At 38.7% G+C, this 20,896-nt stretch overlaps 3 protein-coding genes across 9 annotated transcripts; 1 reads left to right on the top strand and 2 right to left on the bottom strand.

Moving 5' to 3' along the window:
- Positions 1 to 3,719: 3,719 nt before the first annotated feature.
- On the bottom strand, positions 3,720 to 6,334 carry pnpla1 (patatin-like phospholipase domain containing 1). Its single transcript, XM_044351459.1, has 8 exons — positions 6,127 to 6,334; positions 5,812 to 6,044; positions 5,617 to 5,682; positions 5,324 to 5,527; positions 4,935 to 4,995; positions 4,557 to 4,808; positions 4,150 to 4,267; positions 3,720 to 3,846 (listed from the first exon to the last, which is right to left on the bottom strand). The coding sequence occupies exons 1-8, from the start codon at positions 6,332 to 6,334 to the stop codon at positions 3,720 to 3,722; spliced, it is 1,269 nt and encodes a 422-aa protein (XP_044207394.1).
- Positions 6,335 to 7,742: 1,408 nt separating this feature from the next.
- etv7 (ETS variant transcription factor 7) lies at positions 7,743 to 20,863 on the bottom strand. Of its 3 annotated transcripts, none has more exons than XM_044351649.1 (9): positions 20,714 to 20,863; positions 13,288 to 13,340; positions 12,874 to 13,015; positions 12,569 to 12,733; positions 12,300 to 12,476; positions 9,764 to 9,907; positions 8,744 to 8,886; positions 8,532 to 8,632; positions 7,743 to 8,445 (listed from the first exon to the last, which is right to left on the bottom strand). In XM_044351649.1, exons 2-9 carry the CDS (start codon positions 13,318 to 13,320, stop codon positions 8,256 to 8,258), a joined length of 1,095 nt encoding a protein of 364 aa, XP_044207584.1. In that variant the 5' UTR covers positions 13,321 to 13,340; positions 20,714 to 20,863; the 3' UTR covers positions 7,743 to 8,255. The 3 variants fall into 3 exon arrangements, with proteins under 3 accessions (XP_044207584.1, XP_044207582.1, XP_044207581.1); XM_044351647.1 differs by lacking the exon at positions 20,714 to 20,863 and adding an exon at positions 18,680 to 18,698; XM_044351646.1 differs by lacking the exon at positions 20,714 to 20,863 and adding an exon at positions 13,456 to 13,666.
- Positions 13,706 to 20,137, top strand: zgc:194242 (uncharacterized protein LOC100005854 homolog). Of its 5 annotated transcripts, none has more exons than XM_044351668.1 (5): positions 13,862 to 13,929; positions 18,181 to 18,214; positions 18,706 to 18,962; positions 19,258 to 19,438; positions 19,587 to 20,137. In XM_044351668.1, exons 3-5 carry the CDS (start codon positions 18,708 to 18,710, stop codon positions 19,781 to 19,783), a joined length of 633 nt encoding a protein of 210 aa, XP_044207603.1. In that variant the 5' UTR covers positions 13,862 to 13,929; positions 18,181 to 18,214; positions 18,706 to 18,707; the 3' UTR covers positions 19,784 to 20,137. The 5 variants fall into 5 exon arrangements, with proteins under 5 accessions (XP_044207602.1, XP_044207603.1, XP_044207604.1 ...); XM_044351669.1 differs by having other exon boundaries at positions 13,872 to 13,929; positions 18,184 to 18,214; XM_044351671.1 differs by lacking the exon at positions 13,862 to 13,929 and adding an exon at positions 16,139 to 16,212.
- Positions 20,864 to 20,896: the final 33 nt, after the last annotated feature.

Raw genomic sequence — 20,896 nt, 5'->3', positions numbered from 1 at the left:
CATGGGTGCGGTTTATGGTTGGCACCTTAATCCCTTTACCACAGGAGCACCTCTCCCTTTCTTTTTTATGTCTCTCATTTTGAACAACTCCCCAGTCAGACATAAACAACCACCTTGCCTCACCTCTTGTTCTGCGTCTCCTTGATATTTCAAATCATTTATCATTTGATAGCACAGAAAGAGCAATTTCTGATTTATTTTTTTTACTTATTAACTTGACATATTCATTCATGTGTGAGCCTGTTTTAACAAAAAAAAAAACAACAAAAAAAAAACAGATCAGATGGAGACTCTGTATGTCAGGCGGTAAAGGTCACAACCTCTCTTCATCACCTCAAAGGTCATCCTCATTTTGTCCTCAGTGCTCCATCTCCATTGATCAGGCACAGTGAGGCAATGACAGCATAAAATCAGCCAACCTCCCTATCTGTCAACCTACACCTTCTTTCTGCAAATCAAAAATTATGATGAACACACGCAAACAAATGTCAACCTGCTTGTGTGTCGTCACAGCCTAAATACATGCTTTTCACTCTGTTGCCAAGCGGATTAGTGAAAAAGTCGTGTACTTTTAGAGGTATCATCACCAAAGAGACAGGACGCAGCCAGTGCTCTAATTTTAGCCATGTCAGTCATTTCCTCTGATCAAATTTTTATGGCCTTTGATGCTCCAGGAGGGGAGAGGAGGAGAAGAGAGGAAAGGAAAGGAAAGGAAAGGAAAGGAAAGGAAAGGAAAGGAAAGGAAAGGAAAGGAAAGGAAAGGAAAGGAAAGGAAAGGAAAGGAAAGGAGAGGAGAGGAGAGGAGAGGAAAACAACTGAAAGAAATAGAGAATAAACATGCTTGTGATTTTCAGTTTACAGAATCTGTTCTTTTCCTGCACATCCTGAATGTATGAGCCCCTACATGTTTCAGTTGTACAGACACCACACTCTGCCTCCTCTCTGTCTTTACAAGGCCAGCTGGTTGCCTGCTGACTGGCCGGATCAGTGGCTGGTGTAGGACAGCAGCAGATGTGTGTGTTATCCGTATGATCCATCCACATTCATTATATAAGAGGATCGCTCCACAGGTAATAGGCCATCTGTATAAAAAGAACATGGAGCACAGATATCAAATGGTCAGTTCTAGCTCAGTGCCAACACATGTTACTGTTCAGGCAGGAGTGTGAAAGGTGGATTAGCTGATCAAGCGTGTTTGTGGTGGGGGGCCCCTGTAGTTTCAGGATTAACACACCGACCATGAACTGTTCAACCCTGTTTAGGGACCTTTGCATTGATATATTGGTAATTTTCTTAATTGTTAGTCTCGTAACTCATCGTAATTTCACAACAAGACATATTTTTACATTTTTTATCACCATATTTCACATATTTTATTAATCTAAAGAGTATTCTCAAGTAGATGGAGACAGCAAGTACAGTGTACCGAGTAGCGGCCAGTGCAAAGTTGAATCCAAATCACTAGAGTTTTGATTGATTGTGATTTGACTTTTCATCTGAAAGGCCTCCTCAGTTCAAGGAGTCCAAAGAGAGAGATTGTTTTTTTTTTAAGATCATTTGTTTACTCTTGTGCTCCACCCTTGTGCTCAATACTCCACCTTGTGGGTATTTAATGAAACAGCATTTAAGATGTTCAAGGATTTATTATCAGTGTCACCAATAAGTCATATAGTGTTTTCATTCTAAAGTCAGTTCTTCCATTGCAGCTGGGAAATGAGATGAGATAGGAACAAGAGAAAGCCTCTTTAAATTAGGACTGTACAAAAATTATTGCAGTGAGGAGGAGGGCTGAATCCTATACTTCATTTTATAAATTAAAGTGTTACCCTCCACTTGACTTGGTAAAAAAAAACTGCTTTGTGGCAAACATAATAAAATGCCAGATAGATAGATAGATAAAAGGTTTTTAAAACTACAAAATGAGTAAACCAGTCATAGGCACCAGCTCTTTGTCTTCTGATGGACTGCAATATTTTCACCCCACCCCAGAGTAAAACTAATAAAGATGTGTATGAATTAGATCCGATGTTTCCATAGCCTAATATGTATATGAGCAGATGTTTGACTGCTTGTCACAATCAAGCAGCATTAGACATTGTTGCAGGCCTGAAAAATCACCCTACAGAGCTCAGGGAGCTGCAGTTTGTATCCAAATGTATGGCTGCATCCAGATAGAGATATTTGTCAAAAAATTTTACAGTAGGCCCAATCATTGCTTTAACTGGTAGCTGGAGGTTTCTCAAATAGTGACAGCAAGCAAACAAAAAGAACATTGTACAAGACATATAAGATGAACACTTTATTCATTTGCAGTTTAGAACTGGATTCCAAAAGCATTTTCATGATGGTTACAATATTTTACAATGGAGTAATAGGGGAAGTCAATGGTTTCTCCTCCTACAACATTAAAGAGTCATAAAGCAACACTTTACAATCCTTTTTCAGAATTAATAGATTTTATTACGACCAATTCTAAACCAGAGATGCGGAAATGCCAGAGGCCACCGAGGCTCAGTGTTGAATTGGTATACAGTGATGAGGTATAGCAAATGCTTACATTCAAGGGGACAAGGAGTGAAAGAGTGCAATGTTCAAATGGCACATCACAGGACTAGTTGTTACCTCTCATGCGAAAATGAAATTAGGAACGCTCTGGATAAGCACCCTGAAGCTAAATTCTCAACTGGACTCAAACCTAAAGTGTATTTGTGCTGAATATTCCCCTAGAACTTTGTTATTATTGGCAGGACGCATGACTTCACACAAGTCAGCTGATGAACCACTGAGATCCACACTTCAATTTTTGTGATGTGATAACAGAAATCACTGTTGTCTTTAGAGCAAGAAACGCTTTCCAAGAACCCATTCCCTAATGAACCACACAATATTTTCACATTCATACTCTCAGTCGGAGGAAACTGATTTTGGTCAGCCAACAACTTTTCACCTACTGCCACTTTCAGACTAAACACTGGTTGTCCTTATGGGACTTTTCCATTATATATTTGTAGTGTTGCTTGTATATTTGGCACCTTTTTGGTTAGTTTTACATGCTGTAACTATTCTACCAACGCTAAAAAGAACCAATTACTACTAAAACTAATACTGATACAGTGATACAGTTTGAAAAGTACAATGAAATAAAAACATTTTAACCAGCTTTTCTTAAATGAAGCCCCCTTCAAATGGAACCAAACTCAACCTTCAAGTATCTTCAGTGCTCCAGTCAATGGAAATATGCACTCAGAAAAAGCCTAACTTTACAAAATACATGCGACCAGCTGTACACAGAATACATTTTTTACATTTCTGCTGAGTGAGCTGTGTTTAGAGTCAGAGGCTCTCTCTGTAATTCTGGTTTCTTGTAATGCCGTGATGGAGTGACAAACCGTCTGTGCAGACTTCTGTGCCTGGCATCTTCTGAGTGGGCAGAAGAGGAAAGCTTATGGCGAGGTGTCGAATGCCTCTGTCTTCGAGGAACCTCATATTCTGCTTGAACTTTCAGCCATTGCAACAGCAAGATAATGGGCATTACCCTAAAATGCAGAAATGAGTCGATTCCAGTCAAGTTGAATCCAATCAAGTCAGGTTGAGATGAGATGAGACATGAAAAAATATTAGTATACAGAATGAAATAATCAAGAGTAGTGAAATAAAATGGTAATTCTGAAAGCATTGAGCACAATTTCCAGTGTAATTATTCCATTAAGGATGTTGTCTTACCTGTCTTTTATGTTCTTCTTGAGGCTACAGACAAAAATGTTGAAAAAGAAGAAGGTAAAATGTCTCAGGACATGCCAAACCCAGACAACCAACTTTGGAGCCTGCCTGAACAACAACTCCAGTCTGCGGAAGACAGAGAAGACACAGTCTGCTGATGAGTCACCAAGTCAAATTACACTGCATTTGTAATTGCTAAATTTATGCTTGCGTCTCTGTATAAGGTCAAAAATATGACCTAATTAATACCAAAGTCAGGAGATTGGAAGGGTAAAATGTGATGTGAGATGGATTGGTCTGGATTGGTTAGTGTAAAAACGTTGTATGGTTGCCTCTAGATCTGTCTTAAATTCGAGTGCACAACCTCATTGTTCCTGAAGGGTTGTCACAGTCCTGTCTCTGTTATGTACTGTATATTCAGTGGATTACCTGCGCCTACTCCGGAGCACAGCTAAGAACGACAGCATGAGAGGTAGGAGCAAGCTGGATACGATTCTTGCAAGAAGTCCAAACATGCTCAGATATGTCACCAGGTTGCCCAGCAGCACTGAAACACAAATAATGGCAAAAGCAAGATTTTGCGTATAACAATTTGAATATTTTGCTTTATAGGACATTCATAACTTACAAAAATCGAGTGACAGTAACAGCTGTTCTACTAAATATTGATAAATCTATATTTACATATACAGTACAGACCAATATGACAAACTTCAGACAGATCCTTTTTTGTTGTTTTTCTGTACACCTTATAACAGTGTGTGTGTGTGTGTGTGTGTGTGTGTGTGTGTGCGTGCCTGCGTGCATGCGTGTGTGTGTGTGTGTGCCAGCCGTACCATTCTTTACTGTGTCAAAAGGGAGAGGAGGTTCTTTAGTCGTCAATTTTCCCGTCGATTGGTGTTCAGTGGAAGAACTGCTTGTCTGCACACATTTGTTGTCTGTTAAAGATTTCAGCGTAGTGGTCTTGTTTTCCACCTTCATCTCCTCCTCTTCCTCCGTAGTGGTCTCCAGGTGTATCAACGTTTTAGTTTGGTTATAGTTGTGGGCCCCTTGGGATACTTTGTGTATCATCAAATATGGGGCAAGACCTGCATGCGAGGGGAAGATGTGAAAAAGAAATAAAGAAAGTAGGTCAGATCAAGTCCATACATTACAGAAATTAAAAGCATCTCTAATGTTACTTTTTTCCCCTCCTGTGGATATAGTTGACTCACCATTGCTCAGAAGAAAATGAATGGCATCTTTGTAGCCGCTATGGTAGGCTTGTTCCAGAGTCTGAAGAGAGAAAGAACAACACACAAACAGATATATAAAAAGATTTCACAAAAACAAATTAATGGTTTAAATCATTTAGTAAGTCTTTATCCTTTTGTTATTGTTGATGGTGATTCATCAACAGGTGTGTATTGAAGTGTCAACCCTTCTTGACTCAGTTTACTATTACTGTTTTTTTTGCAGAAGTCATTTAAACAGTTAGATTGACAGATATGTTTATGGTTTAATATATACTGTATTATATTGTGGCAAGTTAGAGTTTTTCTCTGAGTATAAACGTCTGAACATGCACAGTTTAGCGTCTATTGACATACAACAGGGGACTGACCTCTAAAGCCATGGGGTACAGGGCATTGAAGATCCTGAAACTGTTAGCCATGTTGCCTTTTAAGGTGGTTCCACTCACTACCATGTCCCACATGCACGGTGTGTCTGCAGGACAGATGTCTGTCTCTCCAGAGAATGGAGACACTGTTAAGGTGTGACTGCAGGGTAGAGGCTGCATGCTGCTGAAACCACCATCCACATAATGCTGGGAGATAAGATCAAATACTTACATCTATGATACACACTAAACAATGTGCTCGAGGTGAGTTTGTGAGAATGCCATAAAATACTTACTACTCCTTTGAAGGATGGAGGCAGTATACCGCAGTAACCAGGCACAAAGCAGCTACATAGCAGAGCCTAAGGACAGAATAATGAACAAAAAATGGTTAATGGTTGTGGTGTTTTTCTTGCTGGTCCATTTACAGTTTCTAACCTGCTGAGGGTTCTTACAAATCAATAAGATGTGAGCCTGTAGTGAAAACTAACCTGTACCACATCCTCTTTGGAGTGGAACTCAGATATGACAGTTTGTTTGCCATCGGTCAGACGGGTCATAGCCACAGCGAGGCGTCCATTGGCCATTTGGTGTGCATCAGAAGGAAGATGTTTATGTAAAATATACTTTATCCAGTGGAGAACATTGATTGAAGGGTTAAGTGGTCCAAGTGTTAGACCCTTCATCTGTTTGGCAAAATGCAGCATCTCTTCACAAACGGCAACTGTGAAAGAGATGATTTTCAGTCAGAAACAGTATTTACATGCTGCAGAAGTAGATTTATGACAAAATATAAAGTCACTTACTCAGGCTGATTTCACAGACTACAGCAGCTGCTACCAGAGATCCGGCAGATGCACCAATGACGCAAGGTGCTGCACGCACTATCCCGGGTGCATAATTTCGTAAGCACTGGGCAACCCCTAACTGGTAGGTGGCCATGAATCCAGATCCAGAGAAGGAGATGGACAGAGGAACTTCTCTATACTGACAACTGGATACACCTGGAGCCATCTTTAAAGGCTATCAGTTGAAATGTTTTCAGTCGTAGATGGTGAAAAGCATGAGTGCTCTTCGAAAAATTCAACTGTCTTTTAGAAATAGGCAGGGTTAAAGCAAGCTGAGATGAGTTATCCAGTGGAGAGTTCCTGATGGTTTTGCAATCAGTGTTTTTAAACTAACCTCAATTAGATATACCAAGTTGGTCATGCCCATGTGATATAGCATACAACACTCACAGTGTTTTATCTATTTCTGGTCTGAACAAGTTTTGGTTGGCTTATCTTAGTCTGGCTTCCATGTGATAGTGAAAAGCTCCAAATTTTTGGCAATGTTGAACTAATGAATGAGGAGTACAAATCCACAAAAGTACAAATCAACAAAGCAGACTTTAATAAGCCCTTTCTTTTAGTATTTTTAGTACAGACTCAAACAAAAAAACATTTTTAGGATTTCACAGTAAAGTACTTTAAGCACTATAGCTACAAAATTATTTAGTTAGTTATTTCAATATACAAGATAAAGTTAAAAAACATATATATATATATATGTTTTTTAACTTTATCTTTTGTTATTTTTTCATCTTTAATTGTCTTTTTCTTAAGAACTTCAAGGAGCAAAAGCTAATATTGTCATCTAACTCTTAGTAGTACACCACAAGAGTTTCCATGAAAATAATCACTAGTTTCATATCATACACAGACAGTCAATGAGATGAGTTATACTTTTGAACCAATATACAAACACGCTGTCCATTCTATTGTCCTAATTTCTATTATGTCTGGGATTCAACAGCAGCTGAGCCAGTTGTTGGGACCACAGCACTCCCTGCAGGCACAGATGGCATCTTTGAGGTTTGGTTAGACAAGAAGTGGCACTCTGTGTGTTTTCCTCATGTTGCCTATATCTTGTGAGCTTGCTAATGCTGCAAGTGAGGTGCCAATTTACTTTTTAAATTTCATCTCTGTCCCAGAAAATTTTCTGTACATTTACCATTAATTTACCTTTGTTTTCAGTAGTTTGTCTACTCCATGTAAGGATTTACATGCCATGAAGAATTATTCACCAAAGGGGTTAATCTCATCATTATCGATAATAAAATAATAATGTAGTACATGTTGCATCATTTGGGTAGTGAGAGATACCAAAGTGATAAAAAAAAACACTGTACAGTTGCCACACACTTTCCATGTCATACAAAATATTTATTTTTCAAAGCAGGAAAAACATTTACAATTAACCTACAGACTACTCAAGATTAGTCAAGAGACGTGGCAGGGTAAAGTGTGAGTACAATTAGTCTATAGATTATTCCAACTAGTTACTTTGCAACAAATGCCTCGTCTTGAAGCTGATATAGCAAACTATTTGTGAAAAAACTGCCTGTACAAACTGGAATTCAACCTGCCACAAAAAAATGTTGTTTATTTTTGTTTGTTTTGTGTGTGTGTGTGTGTGTGTGTGTGTGTGTGTGTGTGAAGACTAACAATCACTCCACCCTGCCACATCCCATCTAAGAACAATCTGTAACAAACTGGAACACTTTCGCAGTCATTTCCTTCACTTACCTACAAATGCCATATAGTATGTGTTTTTGTTTGTATTGCAATAATGTTGAGAAGCCTGAGAAATTTCAATTCTGAAAATTATTTGGGTGGTTGGATATTGATGTGATTTCTTTCACAGTTTTCATCGTCCCTTAATGTTAGTGTTCAATCTGATCACAGTAATATATACATTGATTCACAGCAAAATGAAAAGCTATCTCACAGTGCAAAAATCCAAGACAGTACACCAAGCTGTAAATTTTGTTAAACCTGTACATACAATGAGTTGTTTTCTGAAGCTGAAACCAAAAGATAAATATCCAGAATCTCCATTTTTATTCTGTAATAACTGTTTTTGTATCATATTTGGCGCATCAAATCCTGCTCTTCTATCTGCATGGAGGACCAGTTGGAGGAGGCTGTGGAGAAGCACGATCAGGGGAAACCTCAAAATGGTCATCACTGAACTCATGTGTAGGACTGCTGTCTGTAAAGTCCTTGTCCTGAGGAGGAGTGTGTTCTGGGGACTCTTGAGGCTCAGCCTGCTGTTTCCTGATGTCCTGTGGGGTTTTCAGGAACCTGAAGAGAGATATAATAACAATGAATGTGTTTGTGGCTGTGGGGAGAAGACAAAAAGAGAATGACAAAGAAAAAAGGGCAGAGACCTGAAGAGGAGTTTTTGTCCACGCTCCTTTTTGATGATGTTGAGCTTGTAGTAGTGCCGCAAAGCACGGGACATTTTCTCATAGGTCATATTGTCTCGGTTCTGTAAAAAATAAATTACACATCATCAAGGGCCAAGAGCTTCACCTTTTTGTCTCTCCACCTGTGTCTCTATTGGCCCTGTAAGATGAACCACACAGACCTGGCTGCTCACCTTGTGGTTTCCCCAGAGACGAGCCAGCCCATTGGGATCAACCACCCTGAACACCAGGCTGTCCTGGTTCTCCCATCGGATGTATTCTTGGTAACGGTCATCACACAACAGCTGATACACGTAGTCCCACAGCAGTCTGCACTCTGGCCATGTTTAAAATAGCAATAAAAATCATTTTATGAAAACTTGTACAATAGTACTATCATTAAATTGTGGTATTTAAAGCTTTATTAAGTAAGTACCTGTAATATAAGAGATCAAGTCAAATACAACTCAATATCACACCTGTAGGCTTGTCCATGTGTGTATGCCAATACTTTTGCTATTGAAGCTTATCTAGTAAAGTTTTAGGAGCAGGACCACACCTAAACCCGAGTGCCACTGCGGATTCCCCGCAAAGCCTCCGCACACTGCATCCAAACAAGCAAACAAGTGGAAGAACAAGCCTCATCAATCTTTTCTTTGATAAATCACTCATACATATCTTGTTGATGATGTGGTCCTTGCTGGTGAATTACTGTACAAGTGAATAAAATGACTCATCTGAATCAACCCCTAGTCTGCAGCTTTTGCAGCTTAGAGCCACTTTCAGTTCACTGTTTCAGGTCTGTTAGTCTGTATTACTGTGGACCTTGTACTCTGCCTCATGGACAAACCCAAAGTAAAATAAATGAAAGCTTACGAGTAAAAGTGTGGTTGAATAGCAATGTCATAGCAAGTAAAAGAGACACAGAAATTTTTTTAAGAGGCCATAAATCAGGGCTACATGATGAGTGGGATACTATATATAATATTGGACTTAAATTTGTTAGTTGCTAGGAAGAAGACTGATTGTGTAACAAAGGCTTGATGATATAGAGCTATTCTACCCCCTACTGGTCGAAAATTGCTTGATGCAGCCTTGAAATATTTTCTTTAATATTTACTGTATCTGTGCACTTTCATTGGGATGACATGTATTTGTGTTTGTATATTTTTAGATTGAATAGTACAGCTGTTAATAAATCAACACAATACTACCTGGGATGCGGCCGTTAGCTTTGTGCAGTGGGCTCCTAGGTTTCTCCCGGCTAGACAGGTTGAGAGGCTCCTGGATGATGCACTCTGTTTGGGGAGTACCCTGAACTTGTTTTGGAAGAGATGTAGAGACAGCTGCTGGTCCATCTAAGAAAGAGAGATAGATACAGAGACAGAGAGATAGAGAGGGCCAGATAATCAGACATCATAGTTAATGATGAACACTGCTGCCAAATGTGGTAAAGTAGTTTGTTATACCCACTACTATGTGTGAGAGGAGCAGGGTAAGTGTGCAAGATCAAAGGGGCGATCTCTGAGAAGTTACATGTGCTCTGTCTGGCTGGTCGCAGTCATTACAACAGCTGCCGACACGGCGGTGGTGAAAGCGAGGGAAAGAAATATGAGGAACTGTGACAGTAAGCTAAAGTGAAAGCAAAAGTGAGCCGCTTGAAGAGTTTACATTAATGTGTGTACAAAAGATCGATGTTCAGGAGGCCATTTTACAACTTGAATACAGTGCGTGCAACAAAGTCATTGTTTTGGACTCTGGAGTTATGAGATCTTTGGTTTCCAGGTAACCATGACACGCCCACTGGCACATATCCTACTTCCTAGAGTGGAAAGCACCTTTTTTATGGTCGGGACAAAAAAGGAATGCATGAGTTTGTATTCCTCTATCGAAGGGTAAAATGTCTTCATCACAAGTGGAAAGCAACAAAATACTTTTCTCAAGTACTGTACTTATGCAGTTTTGAGGTGCTGGCACTTTATTGCAACGTTACAGGGAAATACTGTGCTTTTTTAAACACACTGCATGACAGAGCATGAATTCCTACATGAGGTGATTACACATGCAAGTGGTTGATCAGGAGGTATTCAGACCCACAGTCTAACCAAGATAAACAAGTTTGATTTGATACACAACAAAGTCAAACAATCAACTGTGTGAATGTGTATGTGTGTATTCTTTGCACTGCATGCACCACTGCACTATGTGTAGCACAACCTTGTGCATATAGTACATAACAATCTGACCTGTATGTGGATAGTTTGTTGCCCAGTTTCTTCTATATAATAGGTATATGCATGTTTGCTTGTTTAGCTTGATATCTTTAGCTGTATATCTGTATGTGTATCGTCCTGTAAATTTGTTCTCTGCACTGTGTTTGAATGTACTGAGAGCTATTGTGAACTGGAGTTAAATTCCCTGAATGTGACAACATACTTGGCCAATAAAGTAGATTCTGACTGATCCTGAATATGTTACAGGTGTGGCCGAAATTATTGATACCCTTGAATTTTACTAAAAAAATTCACCATTTGCCCTGAACAGTGTTGAAATTAAAAATATATTTTATGATCAATGCATGTCTATGTTTGGTTTGCAGTGGAACAAAACAAAAAGTTGTTATAATAAAATAACTGAATTGCTTATTGCTACAAAAACATTCTAAAATAGCTTGGACAAAATTATTGGTACCCTTTAGAAGTTGTAGTTGTATAAATAAATGATTTGTAGTGATACTTTAAGCAGACTTTTGTGTTTTACTTAGTATCGCAGGTGTTTTCAATCTTATAATCAATCATGCAGCCAGTTTAAAGGCTGCTGTTTAGTGCCACTGTGCATCACATTGAACATGGAAAACAGAAGTAAAACTAGAAAGTGTGAGAGTCTGAAGACATTGGTAGAAAGGTAATAGCCAAGCATGGTCAACGTAAAGGTTATAAGACCATCTCCAAAGAGCTTGATGTTCCTGTGACCACTGTTGCCAATATTATTAAGAAGTTTAAGGCCCATGAAACTGTAGCCAACATCTCTGGATGTGGTCGCAAGAGGAAAATTGGCCTGAAATTGAACAGAAGGACTGCTTGAATTGTCAAGAACGAACCAAGGAAAACTTCAATACAGATCCAAGCTGATCTTCAAGCTCAAGCTACAATAGTTTCAAGTTGCACCATCCATTGCTGTCTGGATGAAAATGGGCTCCATGGTAGAAGACTCAGGAAGACCCCACTTCTAAGAGGGAGACAAAAAAAAAACAGACTGGACTTTGCCAAAATGCATGTTGACAAGCCACAGTCCTTCTGGATGAATGTGCTTTGGTCAGATCTTTTTGGTAAATCACACCAACCCTATGTTTACAGAAGAAAAAGATGAAGCCTTCAAAGAAAAGAACACCATGACTACCGTGAAACATGGAGGAGGCTCAGTAATGTTTTGGGGTTGCTTTGCTGCCTCAGGCACTGAGTGCCTTGAATCTGAGCAGGGCACAAAGAAATCAGAAGACTATCGAGGCATTTTGAAGCAAAACATAGAGCCCAGTGTCATAAAGCTGTGTCTTAGTGGAGAAGTGGAGATACCTTATTCAGAGTTACAGAAAACGCTTTTCTGCGCCATTTCATTTCTTTTATTGTATCAAATAATATGTTAAGTTGTAAATCAAAAGCAGAGTTTCAGTTATATTCAATGTGAAATAAAGAATGATGAATACTATATACTTCTGTCAGTTTTCTGTCACGTCTGTATAATGTTACTGACCTGGAGAGTCCTTGACTGTGGGAGGTTGTGGCTCTTGGACATTGTGAGTGGGGACCTGGTGGCTGACTGTGGTCTGGATGTGTCCGGTTGCCAGGGAAGGAGACGTCTTCGGGGGGTCACAGACAACACTCCTCCTTTGCTGTTTCACACACTGTAGGATTTCATACAGGACATCTCCTGCAGAAAACAGGGGAAAGGGAGTGCATATGAAAAACACAGGCGTGAAAGCAGTCAGCATGCTCTCTTTCTGCATGCACACTCATTTTTACCTGAGCTGGGGCAGCGGCGTCTGAAATCTTCCTTTGTGAGCAGGCACAGGGCTCGGCCATTCATCTCAAAGCGTCCCTTCTCAGGCCGGCGCAGCGAGTACTCCTTCTGAGCCCAGTGGAGCCAGTGGGCAACGTCGTCCTTATCCCACAGTGATGGGTTTATTCCTAGAAAATAGATGCATATCATTCAAAAACACACAATTACAGACTGTGATTGTGCTGATGGAAGGTGCTCAACTACTTTGTTGCATGTAGGTAACTTTCAGGTAAACACAGGTGGATATTTCAAACAGAATTTGACTCACGCAGCCGTCCAGGTAGATGCCACAGATCTTCCTGAGTGGGAGGACTGGCCACCGGAAGCTGATTAGGTGGGGAGGGATGCCCACTGGAAGGAACACAGGCTTGCCTTCTCTGCATTGGAAGACTGCTTTCTCTGTTTTCTTGCTACAAAACATTCACATGTATGCACATAAGTACACACACACACACACACACACACACACACACACACACACACACAAATTTGTTACAGTATACAAACAGAAATACAGAGTTACAGCCTAGTTAAAATTAAAAAAAAGTTTTCAGTAAACAATTGCAGCTAACATGACCTAAAATTCAATACTTTTAATCTCCAAAAAATACACTTAGGCTCTCTGTGTGCTTTTTAAGGCAACACATTACACAACACATTTGCGCCTTAGACGTTAATTTACCTTGACCAAAGGTGGCAGGGAAACGCTCTCCATAGAAAAGTCCTTTAACGACTCTACAAAAAAAAGGGATGATTTCCTTAAACGCAGACTTACAACTCATCCAATAACTGAAATAAACTTCAGGTTAAACCTCCTTGGGCTCCATTTTAAGTGAAGATTTCATATTACTTTCGAAGATATAAAAGTCTATTTTCACATTCGAGCCTTCCGGGAAATGAAAACGAAAGAGACATAATCCTGACGGGGGTGTGTACAAAACAGGCTGATTGGAGGAAGCTGCTGCAGAGGACATTTCCACATACAATTGACTGCGATCCAGCAGCGTTTACTGTAAGAGTGTCGCACCCGGAGTAAGAGATAAACAATCATTTGTTTCCGTATTTTTCATACTTCCATCGTATTGAATGTGAATATAATGATGAATAAAACAATGAGGATTATTTGTGGGTGGAAATAAATAAAAAATTGCAGGCAGTGGGTAATTTAAAAGCATAGGAGTGTGAGGCGCGTACATGAGCAGCGCCTGCGCTCATGACAGAAATAGTCCAGAGCTCCTCCTCCTCCTCTTTACACACACGAAGACAAAGTTCACCCGCAACTGCCGTGACGGGGCTGTCAACGTCTCACTGAGCAACAAACTAGGTATGGTGTTTATCCAGACAAGTGCTGTTTAGGATGTGTATTCTCAATAATGCAGCCACCATGTTTACATTCAGTTTAATTCAGTTTACGGCAATGTGACGCCCCCAACCTAGATGTTGGTAAATCACATCTAGGCTACGGTCGAATGGGGCTCTTCTCATTTCTGTATTTTGTGCCTCCTCGTCTCCTCTCTCCCAAAAAACACCCATGGATGGTGAAAAGGCTGCTTCTTTAAAGACATTTAGCATATACATATTGTTTCTAAACAAAGAAGTGCTCATTTTAGCCGTGGAGTTGTTCAGGATGTGTCATTTTACCAAGAAAGTGAAATTCAAATTTATAGTATTGTTCTATTGTGACAACAGATTTATATTCTCATCAAAAATAGACAACATATCACATGATTTACACGTGTTTCTTGTGTATGTTTTTGGTATACAGAAATATATTAAGTACCACAAAGCTTATAATTTTATACAGTACACATAAGTGCTGAATACTAGAAAGATTCAATACTAAAAACATTCACAGATGTAAAAGTGTAGGTTCACATCAAAAAGTATTAATGCATGTATCAAATACATGACTTACACACTTATTTATATGCACGACATACAAAATATAGTCTACAAAGCTGACGTGTCAACACTTGTTATTCTAGTTACTGTAAGCTTATTACTCAATATATGACTCAGCTATAAAAGGAAATGAAGAAATTGTCACAAGCAAGTAACCAGACCTCCTGCAAACTCATTCACTAATCACACAACATCAACAGGTAACTGAACAACGACTCAATTAAAAACTGGATCAATTCAAAATGAATGAATGAGTCCAGACAGCTCACTGTAACTTCAACAAGCAAACTACCTACTGCACATTGTATGATCTCTGCTGCATTTTTTTAAGGAGATAAATTCACACAACAGCCACAGAGAGACATTTAACCATCAGAGAAGAAATTAGCGACCAAAGAGAGGAGAGAAGCTGTATCTGACTCAGGTTATCTGATGTCTTCTTTCTTTCATGGAGATGAAGTATCCATATCACAACATTTGAATTCATTAACAAGCACTGAAAACATGTTTTATCTGCTAAGTGACTTGTTATTCAACCAAAACCAAAATATATATACTTACTTTTATATTTTATGTACCTTAGACCACATTTAACTTGCAATGTATGTTTTTAGTTTAAAATGGGCAAAATTTATCTATTTTATTGCTTATGATGAACAGAACAGGCAAATACATTATAAGGCACTGAGAGGCTAATGATAAACAAAATAATTCCCCAAATAACTTGTTTATATTTTTTTATATGTTAAAATGAGCAATAACTGTAACATCTGTTGTGTTATGGCTCAAAATTGACCGCATATGTGCTTGGGATCATATTTGCATATATATATGTGTGTGTGTGTGTGTGTGTGCATGCGCATGTGTTAAATAAAATATAACAATGTATGACATCTGTACATTCTTGTTTTATATATTATCACGTTGTGATTTTGAATTAAAAGTAAATATATAAGTTGTCATGAATACTGTTATGCTCATCTGTCAGAGATCATAAAATACAGCGGTAGTTTATAACAAAACAATGGACAGATGATGCAGGTTTGCTGCATGTTATATTTAATTGACATGACGGCTCCGAAGCAAGGATGTCTCATTTTATTAAATACTTGTTGCCTCGACTCCTCTCTCCTCGTGTCTCTTCCTCGCTTCCTTTGCTCGCATTTCAGGTGGGAGAGAATAGAGGATGTACAAACTGAGAAATGAGAAGAGAGGATAGTCTTTTTTGCTTAAGAAGGTTCCTAACTGAGTGAAATGACCCGGAAGTATCTAAGTGGCTGCCATGATAAGAGCTGGAGCAGGAAAGGTGCACCAATGCTTCCTTTCTAATCCCCTTTAGCATAGGATACACTTGACCATCCTTTATGAAAGGAAGGAGATAATTCCGTCCCACAATTCTTTGCGGCAGCAAGCAACGCACCATTCACAAATTCAAACAATTAAACCCACATTACACATCCACAGCAGTCTGTGTCCCCTCCGTCCAAAGCTGTGTTCAGCTTGTTTGATAACAGGATGAACAAATGTACAATGTGATATAGGGAGACCAGGGACAGTTGTAACACCTTGAATTCCTCCAATCAGAAACAAGCTACAGTGATTACACTCGCTCTACACGTGCTCAGTTAGATTGTCTTCTTGCTTACAAAAAAGGAGCCACATTTGAAACTCCCAGAGACAGTTATCAGCAAAAGTGTTTTTTGAGGTAAAAATTTAACTTTTCTATCAGATGTATTTTTTTGGATACTGTCCTGAGATCAAATGTCTATGAATCCAAACAAGTATTATTAGAATCACTGTTTTGTAAGCTAAAAATAAAAATGGCTATCATGTGTCGAACTAGCAGTCAAGCTAGTTCACATGAGGTGAAAACATGGCTGGTGATACTGGGACAGTTGTAACACCTTGTTGCAACCATCCCTGAACCAAGTTTCATTTATATTTTAAAAATCTAAAGGCCTACATAAACTAGATAGATAGATAGATAGATAGATAGATAGATAGATAGATAGATCATAAAATTACATGTTAGGTTAATGATAATCAGTTGTATGCTAATAGTCAGTGGAAACACATGTGTTTGTTTACAGTATGCTAAATATCAGAAAGAGAAAGACAGACAGGGGAGTCCCACTTCCTTTGCTGGAGAGGGCTTCAGATGGCATAAAACAGGGGAAATCAGTCAGGACAGTGGCCAGATCATACAGCATTTGCCATTGGACCCTGTACTGAATGTTGTCCTCAAACTAATCCATTTTGATTTCATGTTTAAACTTTCCTGAGGATGTGTGTTCTACCCATTAAATAATTTTCTTGCATTATAATTTGATGGCTTCCCCTTTTTTTTGTCATGTAGTGTGAAAAAAGGTATTCATTTTTTAAATGAAATGAATAGTTACAATAACATGAATGTTAAATAATCTTTTTCATTCTGAGTATTTGATTGATTAATTAAGTATATTTTAGACATGTTACAACCGTCCCTGGCATGTGTTAAACTGTCCCAGTGTACAGGGACAGTGGATTGACTGTATTTAAATCAATTTTATAACCTGTACATATTTCATAAAACCACTTAAATATATTGTTTCAGTAGTTGACACATTGAAATTTATAATATAGCAAATGGACTATTCCAACGTAGATGGTTTTTGATTTATTGGGAAAATTGCAAAAAGTGTTACAACTGTCCCTGGTCTCCCCTACTTATCGTTTCTGCTGCGGGGTGGGGGTGGGGGGGTGGGGGGGTTGTGACCACTGCAGGTATTTAATAATCCTTCCTCTGTAGCTCAACCAGGAAACACTGTCAATCAACATTAATTAATATTAGATCCTAACTGGTCCTGTTGGTGTGTGTGGAGTTTTGAATAATCAATGATGTTACGCTGCTTTACACTTTTTCTTTTCCTACACAGTGTTTCCCTGTTGAGCTGCAGTAGAAGGATTATAACAACATGAGGGAATTTTGACTGTAACGTTGAAAGATATCTACTTGAGTTTATTAAATACTTGAAGGGACCACCCCCATTAAGAGAGACTCTGTGCACATTTATGCATGAGGCACAGCAGCGTAACTTTTATTATTTAAATCTCCAGACACGCCGTTTCTTCACATGACAAACAGCAACAAAATAATGCGTTGTATATTTGTTGTTCCTGTTATCAAACAAGTTGAACAGAGCTTTGGACAGAGGGTACAATGTCAACAATGTCAACTAAAACTGAAAATGTATAAGCTTTGTAAAAGTAGACTTTATGGCAGAGTTGTTGTATTGGATTGCATTAGATTGCACAGGTGTCCCTAATAAAATGCTCAGTGAGTGTATATCCAATAGAAATTTCCTACCATGGACGGAAAGCATATAATGACCATAACATATTGTAGGAACACTGCAACATTCCTATTAAAAAATAAAATATCCCTCTGGCTGGAGAGAAAGCTTGGCCAGATAAACTAGTGCTTGTGTATAGATGGTTTGTATATCTATATACCTACAGTATAGTGCATGTTAAAGTGTTGAAAACTCAGAGGCCACAATAAGATCCAATGCCCAACTTAAGTATTGGCTACTCTTATTTCAAAAATCTATAAAAGTTATGATAATATACATAATATACAGTACAACCAGGTACTCAAATTCCAAAAAATCTTCTCTTTTGTTCTATCATTCAGCAGATTGAACATTATCTTAATGCAAGAAGTTAAGGTAAGCAAAGTACAACTCACTCAAAAGCAAAAACCATGAAAGGTTTCAACAAAGGGCTGTTTTTCTCCTGATCCCGATTGTTAAAGTATCTGGGTCATAATCGGCACGTCTGCTGATTACTGTGGGATCTGACAGGAAATCCACACCATTTGTTTTAATTTTGGAAAATTAAAAAAGTGGGATTAGAAAAGCTCAGTTACATTTGATTGTTGGAAAAAGAGAGTCTGGTGGTAGCAGGTATCACACAAAGTTCATCATGTCCAAAATGTTAAAATATTGGCATTAACATTTAATGAAAGTATTTCATATGATGATGAGATTGCCACAATAGAAGACAAGTGCTTAACAAAGCCAAGATTTGTAAAACATGGGGTCACTTGTCATGCTGTATGTTACAATGATTTGTATTGCTTTTCGTGGTTGTAAATATCTGAAATAGTATTGTAGCCACCTAACAATTCCCACCTGTCTTTTCTTTCATATTTCTCCAGTGATGTGGGCTGAAAAAGTTGGGAAACAGTTGGGCAAACCGACACGATCACTGGCAGGATGGCTGGTCAGTAAGTTCTTTACAGTGCACAACCAGGTCCTTGAGGAGAATGCCGTGCAGCTTTGTGGGATCCAACCTGGGGACACTGTGCTGGAACTGGGTCATGGCCCAGGTCTGGGTCTGCAATCAGCAGCCAAACTGCTCACAGAGCCCACAGGCCGCCTTATAGGAGTGGATTACTCAGAGTTTATGCACCAGGTGAGGTATAATTACTGTCAGAGTGGAATAAAGTATTCAAGTTCAAGTTTGTTTATCACATGCATGTGTTAAAGTTTGTTTCAAAAAGAGTGGCTTAAAAGCACAAAGCAAAGCCAAATCTGCCCAGCAATACAAACTGTAAGCCTTTCTATACACAAGGAACAGCTCCTTAGAAACAATAATTAAGAAAACATAGAAGAAAGAAGCAGGCGGACAAAAGCTGTAACTATAGTGGGACAATATTGTATTTGAAAGGGGAACATTTCTCAGTTTTGGAATATTTCTCCCCTTACAGATGGCTAGTGAGCGTATAAAGGAACTTGTGGCCAGTGGTAAAGTGACCCTACACCACTGTGATGTAGCAGCGATGCCTCTGGAAGACAGCACTGTGGATAAAGTCTTTCATTGCAACTGCTACTACTTCTGGCCTGACCTCAGGAAGGGAGCCACAGAGATACACCGGGTAATGAAACCAGGTAAGTAATGACGCTGTGGTGTAATAAAGACTGTCTTGTAAGGAACATTTGTCATGCAAATTAAAACCTGTCTCAGACGCTTTGGTGATTTACGACCTTACTCCTAGTTTTGACTATGTCTTTTTTTCTCCCTTTTGAATCCCCCCAGGGGGCCTGATGGTGACCACGCTGAGGCTGTCCAATGTGGCTACTATGGCAGCAAAGCGAGTGATGCCAGGGCAGAACTGGCGCCCAGAGGCCTACATGGCAGCTCTGAGAGAATCAGGCTTCACTGATGTCAGAATGGAGGACAAACAGCACAAACTCATTACTTTTCAGGCTATCTACGCCACTGCCTTAAAGTGAGAGTGTAATCAAACTACAAGTGAAAGATTGTGAGTTTTCCACCTCATTTATGTGATTGTGAGGTTTTATATGATGATTTTCCTTTTGAAGATGGAAATGTTGTGTTTTATAATGATGATAACATGATCAGAAATGTCTTTCTACTGGCTGTAGGTTGTTTCCTACGTTTGATTCTCCTATCTTGAGCATCAGAAATACATTGTATTGTATTCTGAGTGCTATTTGCTATGGTTGAAATATCACCATATTAACAAGGATATTTCCTGATATCAGTATATATCACAATGTAAGAAATTGTATGCAAAGTCAGTAATCAAACTATTTTTCAGAACAATAAACAATCTTCCACTTTTACATGTCCATTTCATGAGATCGAACTCTTTATATGTGTAAAACAAAAGTGCTGACCACTTGGCTTGCTTGAATATCTTCCTCCACTGGACAGACTTAATGCCTCAAATAACTTTCACTATGATAAGGTTGAATATTCTGAACTAAGACTTTTGTACTTGATAACAGTCCATAGCATGATGCTTGATATACATAGCAAAATAAGTATAATAGTGTACTTATATATGCACTGATAATTAAATAAAATATACACAATAAAATAAAATAAAAGCACAAGTAGCATAGAAATAAGCAGGGGGCCACAAAGTACAAATAAGGGTGCAACACATTAATGAAAGTGCAGGGTACTAGTTACAATGTTCCAAATTAATAATGTAGTCTACATACTGTCAGGCATCTATATAATAATAGTGCATAGCAATAATCCCTTGTCAGTGTTAGTGTCCAGCACTGAACTATCTGTTTATCTAAACAGATATAAATAATCTAAATAAAGGCAAATTGGTAAAATATCTAATAGTCTTTGGTTGAAGCCATAGACATAGTTGACATACAGTAAGACTGAATTAATCTTTATACCTCACTGGAAGCGTGAAGACCGTGATAAACGCCACCAAAATATTGAAGTCAGCCACAGTCGTTAAGGAGGGAACTCGAATTCAACGTGATTCAAAATATTTTGTAAGCATCTCCAACAAGCCAAGACATGTGTTTTCATCTATTTCAATAACACTTTCAATGTAACAGTGGGTGGCGATCATG

Source organism: Thunnus albacares, chromosome 5 (assembly GCF_914725855.1).
Source record: "Thunnus albacares chromosome 5, fThuAlb1.1, whole genome shotgun sequence".
NCBI lineage: Eukaryota > Metazoa > Chordata > Actinopteri > Scombriformes > Scombridae > Thunnus > Thunnus albacares.
This window is presented reverse-complemented; position numbering and strand designations above follow the sequence as displayed.

Excerpts from the sequence above, each read along its gene's own strand:
- zgc:194242 (XM_044351667.1), top strand. The coding sequence starts at position 13,800 with ATGAGCAGCGCCTGCGCTCATGACAGAAATAGTCCAGAGCTCCTCCTC. Across the intron at positions 18,963-19,257 it reads ACTCAGAGTTTATGCACCAG|ATGGCTAGTGAGCGTATAAA; the intron begins GTGAGGTATAAT and ends CTCCCCTTACAG. Across the intron at positions 19,439-19,586 it reads ACACCGGGTAATGAAACCAG|GGGGCCTGATGGTGACCACG; the intron begins GTAAGTAATGAC and ends GAATCCCCCCAG.
- pnpla1 (XM_044351459.1), bottom strand. The coding sequence starts at position 6,334 with ATGGCTCCAGGTGTATCCAGTTGTCAGTATAGAGAAGTTCCTCTGTCC. Across the intron at positions 6,045-6,126 it reads AGTCTGTGAAATCAGCCTGA|TTGCCGTTTGTGAAGAGATG; the intron begins GTAAGTGACTTT and ends TCTCTTTCACAG. Across the intron at positions 3,847-4,149 it reads GTGCTCCGGAGTAGGCGCAG|ACTGGAGTTGTTGTTCAGGC; the intron begins GTAATCCACTGA and ends TGTCTTCCGCAG.
- etv7 (XM_044351646.1), bottom strand. The coding sequence starts at position 13,579 with ATGTCCTCTGCAGCAGCTTCCTCCAATCAGCCTGTTTTGTACACACCC. Across the intron at positions 12,734-12,873 it reads GCATCTACCTGGACGGCTGC|GAATAAACCCATCACTGTGG; the intron begins GTGAGTCAAATT and ends TCTATTTTCTAG. Across the intron at positions 8,887-9,763 it reads AGCTAACGGCCGCATCCCAG|AGTGCAGACTGCTGTGGGAC; the intron begins GTAGTATTGTGT and ends AAACATGGCCAG.